At 45.0% G+C, this 18999-nt stretch overlaps 1 protein-coding gene across 2 annotated transcripts; it reads right to left on the bottom strand.

Annotated features, from left to right (window-relative positions):
* Positions 1–1460: 1460 nt before the first annotated feature.
* Positions 1461–14018, bottom strand: RBM47 (RNA binding motif protein 47). 2 transcript variants are annotated; one of them, XM_045989979.1, is made up of 4 exons: positions 12862–14018; positions 11804–12010; positions 9021–9229; positions 1461–4203 (listed from the first exon to the last, which is right to left on the bottom strand). In XM_045989979.1, exons 1-4 carry the CDS (start codon positions 13985–13987, stop codon positions 3970–3972), a joined length of 1776 nt encoding a protein of 591 aa, XP_045845935.1. In that variant the 5' UTR covers positions 13988–14018; the 3' UTR covers positions 1461–3969. The 2 variants fall into 2 exon arrangements, with proteins under 2 accessions (XP_045845935.1, XP_045845945.1); XM_045989989.1 differs by having other exon boundaries at positions 11804–12007.
* Between the last annotated feature and the right edge of the window lie 4981 nt (positions 14019–18999).

Here is an 18999-nt window from a genome sequence, read left to right as displayed (position 1 = left end):
ATGTTGGCGTGACTGGTTTTATCCACTTCCAGGGTCAGTGTACTGCTTGCAAGAATCTGGGACTTGGAATCTGAGCACAGACTGCAGTCCAGGTCCTTGTCAGCTATGTGACCTTGGCCAGTCACCCTGCTTACTTCCCTGAGTTATTGTGAGGTCCGCATGAGATTATGGAAGCCAAAAAGCCTAATGAGTCACAGAATCATAACTTCTCTCCCTGCTCACCATATGCTGTTTATCTGCTCAGTCTGTGTCCCCCCTGCCCCCCCCCCAGAATGTAAGCTCTACCTGTGCAAGATTTTGTGGGTTTGCTCAAGCTGTGGCTGCTACAGCACAGAGCCAACCTGGCACCTAGAGGAGGAGCGATACACATTTTGTACGATTATTCTAATGAGATCAAACAATGATTCTGTAATTTGCAGGGCATCTGTACTCTTCTCCCAGAACAAAAAGAAATCAGCAGATCTTGCTGCCCTTGAAAATACTGCCTAATCATCTGTCATCCTGGGACGTTCGGCAGCCCCTCCTGCCTCTGAAAAAGGGCTTTATCTTTTCAAGAGGAAGCAACAACTTATTATTTCCAGAAACGTGAGAAGGAAGGCTGTAAGCCAGACTGCCCAAGACTGAACGGTTAAATTCTTTTTTTTTTTTTAATTTTTATTTGACAGAGAGAGATCACAAGTAGACAGAGAGGCAGGCAGAGAGAGAGAGAGGGAAGCAGGCTCCCTGCAGAGCAGAGAGCCCGATGCGGGACTCGATCCCAGGACCCTGAGATCATGACCTGAGCCGAAGGCAGCGGCTTAACCCACTGAGCCACCCAGGTGCCCTGAACGGTTAAATTCTTAATCAATGGTAAAGCCACATGGGGCAAGTTTTTTAGAAGTAATTCCATTGACAACCCATCACCTGCCCTTGAATCATTTGACTGGCTTTGCTAGTGGACCTTGTCTGAAGTTAGTGATGCTCTCTAGAGAAAAGGGAAGGAAGCTTCCTGCTAACCGTGCACTGAGAAAATGAGGAATGCAAGGCTTTGGTTTCTGAATGCAGGGATGGACCTTCAGGTTGCCCAGCACTTTCACGAGATCACCTAACAAACTCAGTGTCTCGTCAATGGCCTCCATTTAGAGGTCTGAGTGTGGATCTCTTGGGATCATAAACTTGAGGACTGACAGCAGTGACAGGCTTAGCCACACCCTACCCACGTCCAGATGTTGAATATAATTTTGGTGCTTAGCCTTCAACCACCTAAGCTCAAGTCCGAGGATACAGATGATTCACAATTTTTACTTAAAACCCATCTTCATGTAATTCCAAGCCAAAAACATGACAGTAACTTGTTGTTTACTCTGGCTGAAAATACTGAACCAGTCGTTTCCTTCCACTTTGTAAGGATTTCTCTAGTCTTGTTAGGGAAAAAAAAAATCAGTATAAAGAAAACACAATTTAAAATAAGGTCTGGAAACTGCTTTAAAGAAAGCTTTATTTACTACATACATCCTAAGAATGTATTGTAAATGGAGGAAGATCTAAATAAATTTAAAAGCTTTTCAAATACAAAGCAACTAAAGATAACTAAACCGCTAACATGAAAACAGAGAACACTAAAGCTTTTTTTTAATATTTATATAGTTTGTTCTTAACCCTAAAAAAAAACTTCACATTTCAAGTTATAAACTTACCTCAGTAGTGTATGTGAAATGGTTTTGAAACAGAAACAGACCATAGAGAATAGGCTCACCAAAAATCTGTTTCTAGGGTAGTTTGGTAGTTGCCATGTTGAGATACCAATTTTTTTTCTTTTCTTCTCATTACCGTTTTTTTTTTTTTTTCTTTCTTGCAAATAATTTACAGGTATATGTAAAATACAGTAAGACCGCTGGGTCAGAGTCTCATCCAGTGAACCTCTATGACAATCCTTCATTGGAAGGAGTTCTTTCACACTAAGTCAAGGGACGAGGATCTGATCCAAATTGCATTTAGTTGGATGACACAGTCCGAAAGATTCGATGCAGCTTGCTGGGTACATCATCAGGAACATTGCACAATCATTTTATGTCATTTAAGAACGATGGAAAGAAATGTTAGAAATGTTTAAAGGCCTTGGTAGGCACTCAATAATTTTATAGAATAGTTAAATAAATATTGCTTATATATAAAAAATTCATCCCACCCTAAGATGAGGGGGAAGAAAAAGGCATTTGGGAGTCTCTTAATTTAAAATTTAAAACAAAACTAAAATATTTGCTAAAGGCGTGATCCTATTATTAATCCATAAATAAGAATTCAGCCATTAGCAAAAATTCAGTGAGTGGAAAGATTTTATAGATCTCTAATGTGACATAAACACACAATTGTGTCCTTGCTACCTATTGCACAGCTCAATTCCTTGATGGAGCCTTTAAAAAAAAGTTCCAAGTTGATGTATTTCATAAAGCAGATGACAATCTTAACATTTTACTGTATTTTACATTCACTCTGCTGAACAAAAGCCTGGAAACAGGCACAACACTGCAACAATACATTTACTTCCTAATAATAAAACTTTTTAATAACATTGAAATAAAATGGTTTCACTCTGCATTAAACTCTATACCATGAACTTCCGCAACATAAAACAACTAAAACCCAGCATTAGACTATGTACAAGCTATCTTTTAATTTCTACAGGTCTCTCCTCCTCCTCCTGGATGTGCACGTCCCAAGTCAGCTCACCTACCACGTGCACAGCAACGGAGGAAAGCCCTGCTCAATAAACATAATATTACCAACACCCTTGACGACCACAGACATTTTGCATTGAAACATGGTAAGTCAGCTAGAAGCATGACTTTCTGCGACAAGAGTCTCTGGGGGCCTTGTCGGCAATGACATTCACTGTCTCTATAAACTCATACTTCAAAAATGAATAAGATAAAAGCGTTAGAAAAGGAACTAAGGTTTTATATGAGACATTAAATAACTATGCAAAGATATCTTATGGAAACTATTAAAATCTTGTGCTTACGCATACTCTGCTATTGAAAATACCTCCCCACCAAGACCAAAAAAAAAAAAAAAAAAAACCCCCAACAAAAATACCCCCACAAAAACCCAGTATAAAAGCTATCAATGCTTTCTCTATCAGAGTAATTCATTTGCCCTAGACTTGCCAGACTTGGAGGTGGGGCTGGGGAGAGGAAGAAAGGAATGAGTAGGGGGGGGTAGGGAGGGCAAGACATATGGAGAAGAAAGGGGAAACAGGGTAATGTGGCAGGTGAGAGCTTTCCAGTGTTTGGACTCAGAAGTGTGACAAGTCTTTTCAACATGGGCTTAAGGAGAGATAGAGTGTTTCTTTAAAAAAACAAAACAAAAAACCATCATAGATAACACATGGTAACACCATCACCCCTTAATGCCAGCTGAAATAGAGATTCTACTCACTTTAAAATTGCACTTTCCAGTATAACTTTTAAAATAACATTTTATGTAGTATTTTAAAGCACTATTGTTTGTATCTTTAAATATTGAATATATTTTTCAAAATAGTTCCCTAGCTGCTCAAGTGTGCTTTTCCATATATAGTTGATATATTATTGAAGGTACTACAAAATAGAAATCTCTGGAGTGCAGAAGTTAAGAAAATAACCTTCATACTGAAAATATATCCTTAAAAATACAAAAACAAAAACCTCTATACAAATATACTAACGGCGTACAAATTTCTGAGAGATGGTATTAAGGCACGAACCGTCGTGAGTCTCTTAGAAATGTATGAACAAGGTCTGCTAAGTGGAAAACAGTCTTTAAAAAACAACAACAACAACAACAACTAGTGGAAACTTCATGAATATAAAATCTTTCAGGATGATACTGGATAACATTCTTCACGTTCAGGTTTCATGAGTGCGGTAATCCCGCACGTTCTTTCTTCATAAATAGTAAAGTGTTCCTTCAGGGGTAGTCTGTGGTCTGCCTGCACTCTCCTCGCCAGTATCAGTATGTCTGGTAGACGTCGTGGATGGGCACTGGGATAGCAGCGGCAGGGAAGGCCTGAGGTATGTAGCCCGCGTAGCCTCCGTACACGGCAGCGGCCGCATTCTTCTGTAGTGTGGCGATCGTGGCAGTGGCCGGAGCAGCGAATGGGACGTAACTGGCCCCGTAGATCCCAGCAGTGGGAATTCTCTGAACGTTCGGAGCCACCGTGTACACAGGGGTAATCGGGCGGCCCTGAGGGGGGAGACACAGAAAGGCCGCTTAATGACCGCGCCCATGGTGCCCTTCCCATGGAGTCAACCCGTGGACTCATTCTTCCCATTCCTGGGGGGCTAGAAGGGGACAGGAAGAGGTGAAGGCAAACGTTTTCATTCTCAGGGCAAGGAGGCAGATGGGTAAAATAAATAATCATTGTAAGGGAAGGTGGTAAGGGCCATTAAGGTAAGCTGGAGTTGTTGAGCCCTCAAGTCAAGGTCCTTTGAGTTCAAATGGTCAAAGTGACAGAACTGTCAAGCTAAGTTTAAATACTCTGGAATCTTCCATCTTGCCATTCCTTTCCAGAGGTAAGGGAGTTGAGAATCTACCCTTTGCTCAGCTGATCTCCCTGTAATTAAAAATATGGTCCCTAAAATACATGCCAGCCGTCTCCACTCTTACTTTACTGAAGGAACATGGTGCTTCAAAAACGGGAGAGGACAAGCGACTGTGACAATGTTATGGAACCCAGTGTACAGATCTCCACAGGGGCAGCTTTGGAAGCTGTGGCCTAAAAACCCTGCAACCACATACAATTTTCAGCAGGTGTCATTGATGACTTCAACCATCTCTCACCTAAGATAGGACACCCACGACACGTACAGTTGACCCTTGAACAACCCGGGTTTGAACTGAGTGGGTCTACTTCCATGTGGATTTTTCCCACTGTTCAGCCCAGTACTCTATATGTATTTTCTCTTCCTTATGATTTTTCTTACCTTATCACTTTCTTACTGTAAGAATACAGTATCTAATCCATGTAACATACAGAATGTACCTACATTTCATCGACTGTTTATGTTATCAGGAAGCCTTCCAGTCAACAGTAGGCTGTCAGTAGTTAAGCTGTGACGGAGTCAAAAGTCGCATGTGGGTTTATTTACAACTGAGTGGAGGGTTGGGGGAAGTGGGCACACCTAACCCCTGCGGGTGTTCAAGGTCAACTGTGCAGATGGTTGTAGAGGCTCAGAAAAGGAATCAACTCACTTGGGAAATTGGAGAAAGCAATATTGGAAGCAGAGACATTTGAGCTGGGTCTTGAAGGAGGAGTTTCTGCAGGAGAAGGCAGTAGGGAACAGCTAGCTCGCTCACTAAAGCTTCCTTACTGAGGACACTACCGCGGGCTCCATCAGAATCCCGGCTACTTGCTCTGGTCTACCTGGCTACTTGCTCTAGCCTAACATGCTACGTTTCCCAAGCCAACAGGTGTAAAGAGTAAAGACTGAAGCTCAGTATTTCCCAAAGGGTTTGCTCCGGAACCAGTTCCGCGAGATGCTTTATGGCAAGGGGGATTTTTGGTGAAAGAAACACACGCTTAACAAAATACCTAGTAGGCCTTACATTCCTCACGACCCTCTGCGGTAAATGCCTATACGGCCTCTATGTCTTCGTGCATCTTCAAAATAAACAATTCGGGATATACGAAATGGAGAATTCAATTTTTAAAAATGAGTTCTTCCTGGATTTTTGTAAGGGAATTAGTTATCCTTCCCTAACAAAATTTGCAAATGAGAGTCATAAAATTACACTCAAAGGTGACTCACCATTGAAGAGCCATTTTTTTCCACCGTAACCAAAATAATAATTACACTACATGATAGTAACAACCGAGGGACTGTGGTCTGCTGGGCACTATTCTAAGTGCCTTATTTGTATGACGTTCTGGGACCATCCCAACCACCAATGAAGCTGGCACTATGATTATACGGAGAGGTCTGACGTGTTAAATGACTTGCACAAGGTGACACAGCTTTTAAGCAAAGGAATGGTGACTCTGGAGCCTGCACTTTTAGCCCTGTGTTATCTCATCTCCCACAACACTAAAACAGCAAAGATCTCATGGGCAAGAGAGAAACTTCAGAACTGGGAAGATGGTGCCTTATAGCAAGACACAAGCACTCTTTTCCAAATGGATGGACATATATTTAGTGACAAATGCACAAAGGGATGAAATTGCAGGGAAGGGGACATCCGAGAGAAACCTCTCCATGTGCTAAGGTCAAGCTCAACAGCTTGGCCTAGAAGGGTTGAGCATGGGGAGCTGGCGGAGGAAGGAGGAGAGGAAGAGACCTCACCAAGGGGAATGCCTATCCCTGTTCTACTTATACCAGAGGTTTGTGAAGATTGAGAACTCTTTGAGAAATAAATTTTTTAAAAAAGGTCTATGCCAGTAAATATTTTCTTCAATTACATATAAAGCCTTTATGAAGTGGAAGATATAAAATGGCTGAGCAGGAACATCCCTGAGCATGTGCAAGATAGAGGAGTATGACCGAAGGTGTCCCACAGGAAGGTTCTGGAAGTAATGCTGGGAACGGATTTCTAGTGTGGCTCCACTAGGAAGAGTGTTCTAGTCACTCATCAGCAGTGTTCAAAATGCTCCTTCCGCTGCTGCAGTTTGGCAGAGAATACAGGGGTGGGGACAAAGAGCCAAACGTTCAGAGAGCCCAGGGTCAAAGAACTCAGAGGGAGGATGTAGAGAACCGAGACTGGTGGGTGAGCACCGAGGCCACTCATACACAAAGAAGTCATTCTCAAGTTCAAAAGTAACAGTTCCAGGAATCCTGTAAGATATGTTGAAGGATGGGGGGAAAATATCTCCATCAGAATCCACTGATAATCACTGTCTGCTGAACAAACTCATAAGCGAAGACTCGGAACAGAGACCCTGATGGCAACACGGAGTGGAGACTGATGAAAGACCGCAAACAGCCTGGGACGGTGAATACGAGAACTGGAATCTGGGACACGGCACACCAAGGGCAAGCGAGCATGAGTTTCTTAGTCAAGGGAAATCCGACATTATTACCAGAATTCCACTAAATACTATTTGGAGGTTATTGTAGATATTTACAGTCAGGCCACAAGCAGTAGCTATGCTCAGTTGCCATTTAGAGTGTGAGTCATTTACGACTTACTCCTCTTCCAGGCTTTTAGAAGTCCAGACTCAAGGAAGGCTTGACAACACACTGACACAGGAATATACTTCAACTGGCATGGCCCTTTCTGAATAGCACAATAAGACTGTGCACAGAGAGGGCAAAAGCGACACGAGGGCCGTGTGATGGGTCCCCAGTCTAGCTCTATCTCAGCATCACTGGGTTCTAGAACTCCAGCCGAGTTCTATCCAGTGGGAGTCTTCAAGGTACGAGTCTAAGAATCTGTTCTGTAAACAGACTCCCTGGATAGTTCTGACCCAGTTAGGGAAAAAATCCCCAGCCTGAGTATCTGTGCTTCTTGACTAAAAAGGTATTTGAGAGCCACTGCCTCGTGAAAAGTAGCTTTAACACGATTTTTTGTTTTGTTTTGTTCAGGAGAAAGACGTAGCATCTATAGGTATTCTGTACGTGCTATGCACTGATGATAAAAAGAAAATACAAGGGGCGCCTGGGTGGCTCAGCGGGTTAAAGCCTCTGCCTTCAGCTCAGGTCATGATCCCGGGGTGCTGGGATCGAGCCCCGCATCGGGCTCTTTGCTTAGCTGGGAGCCTGCTTCCTCCTCTCTCTCTGCCTGCCTCTCTGCCTACTTGTAATCTCTATCTGTCAAATAAATAAATCTTAAAAAAAAAAAAAAAAAAGAAAATACAAGATGCGACTCTCGGGTCGAGAGGAGCTTCATGAGTTGGGAGACAGAACAAAGTGGCAATCATTCGCCAAGGTATAATGTGGGTAACGAGATATATAGGGGACAGGATTTCCAAGGCTACGGTGGATGGGGAAGATTCCACAGAAGTCACGAGGCTGAAGACACCACAGAGAAGAGAAGCTGTGAGCAAGGGTGGGGAAGAAGGCTGGACCCATGAGACTGCACTGGGAGGAGGAGGAACGGGAACAGTGGGGTCTGCTTGGAGGAGAGGGTTAAGAACACATTTTGTAATGTTTCATAGATCTCTATCTTTACAGGCAGCTCTCTACACACACTGTATATAGATATATAAGTTGAAATATTCATACACAGGAGGGGGCAGAGAGAACTTTACTTTTTAGAGATTTTATTTATTTATTTGAGATAGAGAGTGTGAGACAGAGAGCATGAAATGGGGGAGTGCTGAGGGAGACGGAGAAGCAGACTCCCCCGCTGAGCAGGGAGCCTGATGCGGGGCTGGATCCCAGGACCCCAGGATCATGACCTGAGCCGAAGGCAGACGCTTAACCCACTGTGCTCCGAGAACTTTATTTAAAAAAAAAAAAAAAAAGATTTATTGAGAGAGAGAGAAAGAGAGAGCTCAGGGTGGGGAGCGGCAGAGGGAGACAGAGAGTCTCAAGCAGACCGCTCTGAGGACAGAGCCCGATGTGGGGCTCGATCTCATGACCCCAAGCTGAAATGAAGAGTCAGAAGCTTAACCAACTGAGCCACCAGGGGTCCTGAGAGAGAGAATGGAAAAAAAGAAAAAAATCTTCCTCGAACTTCAATTTGGAATGTGAAAGCATGAGCTATCTCCCTGGACTTTGGGAGTCAGCCGCTCAGCAGTAAGAACAGGAGTTAAAAATTATCCAGCGTCATAAAAAAAAAAAAATCGTATGTACAATATCATGACACTGTGAAGAATTACATGTGTCATTTTTGCATATGGCTTCCCATCTTTAATCCAGTGATGACCTCGGAGTAGCACAATTATGATTTTGAATTTTTCTGTCCTGACATGATTTATAGGACCCATTTCTCCCGTCGCCCCATCCCAGGCTTCATCAGAGAACGAGGCACACAGCTGATTGTCCTGCCGACCGGGAAACGAATCCATGCTAAAGTAAGGAGGCCTCCCACAAGGACGTCGAGGACCCCAGCCAGAGCTCTACCTGGAATGGTGGCGGCGTGGACACGGTGGGGATGACGGCGGCGGCGGCAGCGGCAGCAGCGGCGGCCGCGGCGGCGCTGGCTGGGTCTGGCTGCACCGCGATGGGGCTGATCATGTGCTCCATTGTGTGGATTTTGCCGTCCTCAATCATTTTAGGGGCCGGCGCTGCCTGAAACATGGAGTACTGGGCCCCGATGGCAGGGATGGCCACTGCAAGAGAAGGGACAAGGGAAAACACGTGTCGCTTGAGAGTCCCTGAGGGAGATCTGTCCTTTCTTGTTATTTTGCAAAGCCAAGTGTGGTGGTCACGGGCCTCGCCTGCTAACTAATGCTCCTTGAGGCCAGGTAACAAGGCGTGACTCAGAAGGGAGGAGAGGGGAGCTGGCAGGTATGCTCCCCAGCTCCCTGCTCATCCTGCAGAAGGAACCACATGACCAATGGTGTCTCCCAACAGATGTCACAGAGAGATCTCCAGTTAGGTCTCGGCACCAACGTTTTCCCTACTACCTCTACAGAGAACTGTCATTTTGAATCCCACTCTTGATGTCCTATAGCACAGGCAAGGGCCTTCTGACCAACAGGAGAGGCTCAGAGTGAAACATGAGATCAGAGGTTCGAGGCCCCACCAGATGCAAGGGAGAGGGAGCCGGCCTGCCCTCATCCCCCACCCAGCTCATTACCAGACCTGACACCCTTTCACTTTCATGTTTTAAGAAACAAGTGCTGCTCAGGGTTTCCTTCCAGGAACTCAGAGGTCTATGCATGCCTTCTCCATTCTGTTTTAGCTTTCAGCATTACTGATTCAAGCAAAAATACTTAATAAAAATGGCAAATTCCCTCATCTTCTAATGTCCACTCATAGCAGCGAAGCAGGCAGGGTGACTAGTTTTGGGACGGGCCCTGCCAATTCAAAGATGTGATCTGTGAGTGAAGTCCCTATTTTAACCAGGGCTCAAACAGACAGCAGGTAATAAATGCCGACATCTGATAAAGACAGGTACAAGGAAAAAAATTCTAGCTCTGGTTTTGGAGGAGTCTGAGTACGAGGTACGTATGGGTGTGTTGAAGGGTAAGCAAGAATATAAAATGCGTACACAGAGTGGGCTTTCATGTTTTTTCTACAACTGTAGGTATATTTATTCTACTACAAGCTCACTTGACATAAGGTAAAGATACAAATGATTGCAGGCTAAACCACGGTACTATCTTTCAATAAAATGGACCTAAAACCTTCACCAAATCCTTCACCTGCCTTTTCAATCGCAGGGTCTGTGGTCACGTATTTCAGCATTGCCCTGGTGTTTCTCCTAAAATATAAAGTTCTAATTTTCTGGATGAGTTAGAAAGAGAGGCCATGGGGATGGGGACCTGAGGCGATTAGGAGTTTAAGCTACATTGGGATTTTACTGAGTAACTCTGGATTGTTTTGGCTGTCAGGCCGCAGGAATTTCTATGTCAGGCCCCAGGACATGACTATATGCTTAAAGATGGTTTAAGAGCTCTTTTCTCTAGTTGAATCTTAAATCATCCCAACTTGCCAACAGGAGTCCCTTTTCCAACAGGAAGAAGTGACAGCTCGCACATCTAGGTGCTCTGTCTTATGGCATTAGGGAGATCCACGATCAATTTAACACACTTAGTGTCAGTGGCATTTATAAGAAAATCCAGTGTAAGGAGTCACTTGGCTGAGAATTTGCAACACTTTTTCACAGGCAAAAAAGAGAAAAAAAAATTGCTGGATTATCAAAAGGAAGCTCTACTGGGAAAACACTTTTTAAGCCCTATGTGGCAATGCGGATTCCTGGGATCTCAGCTAGGGGAGGGAGTGTACAATCCTCAACCAGAAGAAAGTTGGAGCAGCTGAGCTTTAAGGGGAGGATTCTCTCCAAGAGCTTTTCGATCTGCTCTCCCTGAAACCAGGAAGAGGGCTGGGGGAGGATGGCTCTGACTGTCCTCGAATGAGGTTTCCCTACGTTTGGACACCTGTGTGGTGTGAGCTGGTGTTACGCTGCCCTCGGGATGTGAGTTCTTCCCAAGTTAGGATCAGAAAGAAGACCTGCCTCTTGTTAAGATTGACCAATGGGCACTAGACACACTGGCAAACTGGTTTGTGGGGTTTGCAGCTTGAAAGCAAAGTTCAAGGTTTCTGGCTTGAATTATGTGAGTGTTCCTACCCCCAATCTACTGCTTCAGCAAGACGGGGAGAGAAGATTGCTGGGAACTGGAATCCAAGAAATGAGCCGCTGCCAAAGCTTTCACTGCTGCCTTGTTCCCAGGTCTTCTGGCTTGTTCTAAGACCATGACAAGGGACACTTGTGTTTTGTGCTCCCGAAGAAATTTTTTACCCTTTCCACCAACTCTTGGCACCAGCGATCAGCCGTACCTTGTGGCTGCTGACTGCTGGTGTAGCAAAAGGCTTGAGGAGGGAGAAGACAGTTTGGGCCAGCAGAAGATACAGAAGGGCCTCCCAGTTTTCCGTGTCTTCCGCCACCCCTCCTTACCACTCCAACTCGGTCACAGATTGAGAAACAGGTTAACCACTCGTGACACCCATTGGAAAAACCCACCACTGGAAAGTCTGACTTGAACATGATCCGGGATATAAGAGCCCCTTAAGTTCTAGAGAAGGCTCAGGAGGCCATAGTCTTTGCCTGACCTCTGGCTGCCTGTAAGAAGAGGAACGCATATGCCAATGAAGGAGCCCGAGGAAATCTTAGGGTCACTTCAAAGACAGCGTTGGGGTTTCGTCTGAGTGGATGCAGGCTATCTCTGGTTTATACTGACCTGTACCAGGTTTAATGGCAACGGGATTGACAGCAGAGATTTCCAAATTCGGCACAAGCTCATATCCTTTTTCTTGTTGCTTTCCTTTCCCTTCATGATAACGGCTATATATACCACGGCCAGCCGAATATCCGCCGAGGTAGGAACCCCTGGGCCCTGGGGCTCTGTTGCCAGCCGCACCTCGACCCCGGCCTCTTATGCTGCCTGCTTGGAATAACAACACAAAAAATGGTGAGCACCCAACAGGTGATGGTACAAGAGGCAGATCTTAACTCAAGATTCTTGGCGTTCAGGTGTTTGCCCCAAGTCTAGCTGCAGGTGGTGTGTAAGCTGCTCTAGAATGAGCTGGTAAGAGGCTTCAACATTCTATTCCAGCCTAGATTTGTATCCTAAATACTTACACTCATGCAAGAGATGAACTTACACGGCAAGTTCCTAGGACTGTGACTGCAACTTCAATAAAGAACAACATTCCCCAGCTGCAAAGATGTTAGATCTGGAAAGGGATCTGCTGGTTCACCTTCCTCATCGTATGGGTGAGAAAACTGGCGGAGGGAGGGTCAAGGGACTGATGAAAGTCACACAGCCAGTCAATCTGATGACAGCAGGACTCAGAACCTAGGTAATGGTTTCCCCGTGTAATGCCTGGTTTCACTTTACCTTAGCGAGTAAGTTAACTACCACCGCCACGCCAACAACAACCTAAAGATTAATTTCACAGGGAGGCTTTAACTTAAGTACCCAGACACTGGCGGACGAGCCCCAGATCGGGTAGGTCCTGCAAAGGTAGTGTGCAAGAAAACGCTTGCATGCCCCCGTGATTTCAGGACTCATCCCATACAGAGGAACGACCTGCGTGTCCCGCAATGCTATGGAAGCAAATGCCCTATATGCCCGTGAAGAACAGACCCCAGAACCGACACCCAAAGGAGTGGGTGACTGGGGGGAGGAGCCCACCTAGCAGCTCAGCAAATTACAGCCACAACACCCCTGACGCTGCCCGGGCCATGAGGCTCTCGGCATCTCCCCCCCACCCCCGCAGAACATCCCCCACTAACCTTTCACAAAGTAGTCTCTGTTGGGCCCGATGAGCGCGTTGTAGGGGTAGCCGTAGTAAGCCAGCGTATAGGGGTCGCACGAGTACACGTAGCTGGGCTGCTGCACCGCCGCCTCGGCCGCGCCGCCGCCCTTGGCCGCCTTCTGGTAGCGGGAGTACTGCTCCTTGTCCACAGGCTTGGCCAGCGTCACCTCGAGGCACGAGCCCTCCAGCTCGGTGCCGTTGAGGTTGTTCATGGCGTGCACGGCGTCCTCGCGGCTGACGAAATGCACGAAGGCGTAGTCGCGGATCTTCTTGACGCGCTCCACGCAGCCTGGGTTGAACTGGCCGAAGCTCTTCTTGATGGTGTCCTCCGTGGTCTCGATCATGAGGTTGCGCACGTAGAGGATCTTGACGGTCTCCATCACGTCCTCGTCCACGTCGATCTCGGGCTCGGCCCAGTCCACGGCGATCTGATGGCCCCAGAGCTGGATGCGGCCGGGCATGAGCTTGCGGCGCGCCATGGCGGCGGCGCGGTGGCTCTCGTACTCGACGAAGGCGAAGCCGCGGTTCTTCATCTTGTCGGCCGCGCTGGCGTAGACGATCACGTCCAGCACGCCCTCGGTGACCTTGGCGATCTCCTCCAGGATCTCCTCGCGCTTCTTCATCTTGGGGATGCCGCCGATGAAGAGGCGGCAGTTGTCCACGCTGCAGCACACGCCGAGCAGGCGGCCCGGGCGGATCTCGTAGTTGTTGAGCTCGCGCACGGCGCGCTTGGCCTCGCTCTTGTGGCAGTACATGACGAAGGCGTAGCCGCGGTTCTTGCCGTCGAAGTCCATCATGAGGCGCAGCTCGTAGATGCGGCCCACCGCCTCGAACACGGGCACCAGCTCGTCCTCGTACACATCGCGCGGGATCTTGCCCACGAAGACCTCGCAGCCGCGCTGCGGGTGCGGGCCCTCCCAGCCGGGCGGCGGGCCGCCGTACTTGCGCTGCCCATTCTCCTGCACCATGCTGTAGCCCGTGCGCTCCATCAGCGCCAGCAGCGCCGCCTCGTTGGGCGCGCCGGCCACGCCCTCCGGCACCTTGGCTGAGGACGCGGCGGCCGAGTCGCTGCTCATGGCTGCGGTGGAATCCTCTGCGGTCATAATGTCAAAGGCATCCACGGCTGCAGGAGACCTGGGAGGGGAGGAGGCAGAAGGCAGGGTGAGTGTGGAGTCCGCACCGTGTCGAGCCTCAGCCTGGCTACTTCATTCTTTTTTTTTTTTTTTAAGATTTTATTTATTTATTTGTCAGAGAGAGAGAGAGACAGAAAGATCACAAATAGGCAGAGAGGCAGGCCGAGGCAGAGGGAAAAGCAGGCTCCCTGCCGAGCAAGGAGCCCGATATGGGGACTCGATCCAGGATGCTAGGATCATGACCTGAGCGGAAGGCAGCGGCTTAACCAACTGAGCCACCCAGGCGTCCCTTCTTCATTTTTTTTTTTTTAATTTCTTTGACAGAGAGAAATCACAACTAGGCAGAGAGGCAGGCAGAGAGAGAGGAGGAAGCAGGCTCCCTGCCAAGCAGAGAGCCCGATGCGGGGCTCGATCCCAGGACCCTGGGACCATGACCTGAGCTGAAGGCAGAGGCTTTAACCCACTGAGCCACCCAGGCGCCCCCCTTCTTCATTCTTTTAAGACCTGCGAGACTCACGCCTTAACTAGCAGGTGGTTAGATGAGGAATAAATACACCAGCTCGAACAGAGTCTAAATTAGCCAAGTTGTTTTGCTGGAAAAACCAGAAGGGATTCGGGGAAAAAAAAAATCAGAACGAGTCAGGACTTCCGCTGAATCAGTACCCCCAAGAGCTTTGAAGCACCGCAAACCTGCTGTACTCGGGAGTGAAAACCTCATGTTCTTGCAGCAAATGGGAACATCTTTTGCTCAACTCCTGCACTGTCGACTCAGACTGATTTCCTTTTCGTTATATATCATTTTACCCCATTTATTTCTTGGGCAGACAAAGGCTCTTTCTTTGCCTTTTTTTTTCTTTTTTCTTTTTCTTTTTTTTTTTTTAATTTGTTTATTTACAACATAACAGTGTTCATTGTTTTGGCATCACACCCAGTGCTCCATGCAGTACGTGCCCTCCCTATTACCCACCACCTGGTTCCTCAACCTCCCCCCCCCCCCACCCCGCCCCTTCAAAACCCTCTGGTTGTTTTTCAGAGTCCATAGTCTCTCATGGTTCATCTCCCCTTCCAGTTTCCCTCAACTCCCTCTCCTCTCCATCTCCCCGTGTCCTCCATGTTATTTGTTATGCTCCACAAATAAGTGAGACCATATGTCTTTCTTTGCTTTTTTAAAAAAAGACAATCTTGTCCATTGAGGAATGGACATAGAGCAGTGCATTTAAGTTGTCAAGGAAAACTTGGAGGAGATGTTATTCTACAAGAGAGAGATGTGCCCTGAAGCTTTTTCCAAGAGAGAAATGGAACATCAGCATTGCCAAGGACGTGGCCTAGGAGCTGTGGCAGGAGCTGGTAAGTTGGATTTTTACGGTGTCATTTAGGTAAAAGTTTGGGTAGGAACCATGCATGGATTTGGAATCAGTCTCCAAAGAGCTATATTAAGTTCAACTGGGGGGTTTTTTGAAGCAGCTACAATCCTGTGAGCCACAGTACGGGTTTTTAGGGAACTGTCACACGCATTATCTTATTCCTGATTTTCTTAATCTCCTTACATAAGTGGTATTATTACTACTCCTAATTTGTCTGTAGGCTCAGAGAGGTTGAATAAATTGCCTATTTCACACAGCTAAGAGTCATCTCCTACCAGGATTTGATTCCAAGTCACCTGGTTCCCGATGCCACGTTTTTTCTTTGAAAGCAGTGCTGTGCAACAGAACTTTCAGTGAGGATGGAAAAGCTGTCATTAGCCACTTGTTGCTACTGAACACTTAAAAGGGGGCTAGCGTAACTGTTGAGCTGAGTTTTTTATTTTACTTCGTTTTAGTTAACTTAAAATCAAATAGCCATGGAGAGCCTGGGTGGCTGAGTCGGTTAAATATCCTACTCTTGATTTCGGCTTAAGTCACGATTTCAGGGTTGTAGGATGGAGCCTGCATTGGACTCCATGCTCAGCGGGGAGTCAAGGACTTGAGAGTCCCTCTGCCACTCCCCCCCACTAGTGCACGCACACGCATGGGCAGGCTCTCTCAAATAAATCTTAAAAAAAAAAATCCATATACAATAGTGTAAGTCTAAACCATTTCACCTTCACTCATACAGAATGGAGCTCTGTGGAGATGATTTTAACTATACAGTAAGGTTATCAGGAGCTTTGTGCCATGCTTTTGTAAAAAGGTCCTTTAAAAAATGAAGTTTATTTCATTTTTTGGGCTACAAAAGTATTCAGGTAAATTTTATGGAAAATTAAGAAAAGCAGGAAAAGAAATCATTCCTGTTATTCCTACCCAATGATAGCCAAAATTAAACTCTCCCATATTATTTTTTAATATGATTTTTTGGGGGGTGGGGGTGGAGCTTGGCTTCCAACAAATTTGCATCCTGTTGCTTTGCTTCATTTTATAAGCATCCTTCCAGATTCTCAAAAACTCTTTGTAAAAACATATTTATTATTTAATAGCATAAAGTTTCGTCATTCAGCAGGAATCTGGAGCATGATCTGTAAAAATTCACCAGTAGGAACTATATAGAATATTAAGGGAAATTTCAAGAATAATTAAAGTAAGTTTGATCGTCTCACCAGTAGGAACTATATAGAATATTAAGGGAAATTTCAAGAATAATTAAAGTAAGTTTGATCGTCTAAAAACACACACACACACACACAAAAGAAACTGGAGGGACATGACAGAAATCTGAGATGTTTATTTGCCAGCTGGCTGAACAAGTACTTTCTTGGTTCACCTGCCGTTAACACCAAGGGGCAGTAGGATTTTGTGGGGAACTGAGTGGACCCTGGAGCCAGATTACATGTTTCTGTTGTTGTTTTTAAGATTTTATTTGTTTATTTGTCAGAGAGCAAGAAAGCACAGCAGGGGAAGCAACAGGCTGAGGGAGAAGCAGACTCGCTGCTGAGCAAGAAGCCTAGTCCCTAGAGTCCGGGATCATGACCGGAGCCAAAGGCAGCTGCTTAGCCGACTGAGTCACCCAGGCATCCCTAGCCCAAGTCTTTCAATTTCAGGATAATTTGACACTTTCTCAGTTCTTTCATTTTTATTTTTATTTTATTTATATTTATTTATTTTTAAATATTTTTAGTATTAAAAAATATTGATTTATTTGACAGAGAGGCAGGTAAAGAGAGAGAGAAGAAAGCAGGCTCCCCGCTGAGCAGAGAGCTGAGCAGGGGCCCGATCCCAGGACCCTGAGACCATGACCTGAGCCGAAGGCAGAGGCTTTAACCCACTGAGCCACCCAGGCGCCCCACTTTCTCAGTTCTTTAAAAACATCTGTTTCATATGGCTCCTATTCTTATTTCTTTTGTTGTTTCAGTGATTGAGACTGGTTTGACAACATATCCACTTATCATGAAGTCTTTTTTTCTATTACAAATTTGAAAATGATACATTTGTTCCTGTAGTTTCTCACTGAAATAGAAATTTCAATATCAGATTTGAACATGAAGCTTTTCCCTTCAAAAGGGAGATAAGGATATATTCTTAAGAAGACTATTTGTACAAGCATATATATGTTTATAATTTGTGACCTGGGAAGGATATGCCAGGAACATAAACATGTATGAGGCAATGCAAGATCTTACATGTTGTGCTACATAAAATGTTAACTAGTCCAGAGGAAGACACCCTATTGCTCTGAGATGAGCAGAGCTGACTTTGTGTTTTCCTAATTTTACTCTGAAATTACCATTTTACACTGAGAAAAGTCTTATAAGGGTCAAGCTATGGGAGTCATTTCCAGTTGCAATTCCATTAATTTTCTAAAAATTTTTGTTTGCTTTCAGTCTGAAATCTGCTGGGGTCAGTAATATAATCACTCCTTTTAAAAAATCACTTCCTTTAAAATTGTTATAGCTTATTTCTTACATCTATAAGCCAAGAAGTCTTTTTTTCCTGAGCTTTCATCATCTGGAATAAATGAATTGTGTTATTGTCCCTCTTTCCCCTTTTTCTTTGGCCACTAGGAAGTTCCGGATGAAATCTGCCACTTCAATTCTAGTAATCATCAAAGACATTATGACACAGTCTCAAGTTTATCTAATTTTGGCTATAGTGTCATTGTTTTTTAAGTCTTTTATATACCTGGTGCCATGAAAATTTAGCTATTTGTATTATTCATCTTATGCATTATTGTTCATGTATTCCTGGAAGACATATCACTTAATTTTAGAACTAGGAGAGGAATGAAAGCATCTACACACACACACACACACACACACACACACACACACACTCACACACTAATTTGCACCAGACATTGATGAGTGTAATGTCTAAATGAACTGTCTTTTACACTAACTAAAAACATTGACCTACAAATAAATGAGAACCACAGTGAGATACCAATTCTCACTTATTAGCATGGCTATTATAAAAAACAAAACAAAACACAAAATGAGCATTAGCAAGACCGTGAAGAAAATTGGAACCTTTTTGCATTGCTAGAAGGAATGTAAAATGGTATGGTTACTGTGGAAAACCATATGGTGGTTCCTCAAAAGCTTAAACCTAGAATTATCATATGATCCAATAATTCCACTATTAGTTATATACCCAAAAGAACTGAAAACAAGGATTCAAACAGATATTTGTAAACCAATGATCCTAACAGCGTTATTCCCAATAGTCAAAAAGTGGAAACAACCCAACTGTCCATTGGATGCATGGGAGGACAAATGAAATGTGGTAGGTATACTTAGTGGAATATTATTCAGCCTTGAAAAGGAAGGGAATTAGAACACATGTTACAACTTGGATGCACCATGGAGACATCATGCTAAGTGAAATAACCTAGCACAAAAGGAAAAATATTGTATGATTCCACTTATATGAAGTACCTAGAACAGACAAATTCATAGAGACAGAAAGTAGAATCATGGTTGTCTGGAGATAGGGAACGGGAGAAGGGAGCACCAGTGTTTATGGAGTTCCAATTAGGCATGATGAGAAAGTTCTAGAGGTGGACGGTGATGG

Source organism: Meles meles, chromosome 2, assembly GCF_922984935.1.
Source record: "Meles meles chromosome 2, mMelMel3.1 paternal haplotype, whole genome shotgun sequence".
Lineage (NCBI taxonomy): Eukaryota > Metazoa > Chordata > Mammalia > Carnivora > Mustelidae > Meles > Meles meles.
This window is presented reverse-complemented; position numbering and strand designations above follow the sequence as displayed.

What these genes read in the sequence shown, in the direction of transcription:
- RBM47 (XM_045989979.1), bottom strand. Translation starts at nt 13,987, where the DNA reads ATGACCGCAGAGGATTCCACCGCAGCCATGAGCAGCGACTCGGCCGCC. An exon ending in CAGAGACTACTTTGTGAAAG is followed by an intron (nt 12,011 to 12,861) that starts GTTAGTGGGGGA and finishes TGTTATTCCAAG; the next exon opens with CAGGCAGCATAAGAGGCCGG. An exon ending in CCACGCCGCCACCATTCCAG is followed by an intron (nt 4,204 to 9,020) that starts GTAGAGCTCTGG and finishes CTCCCCCCTCAG; the next exon opens with GGCCGCCCGATTACCCCTGT.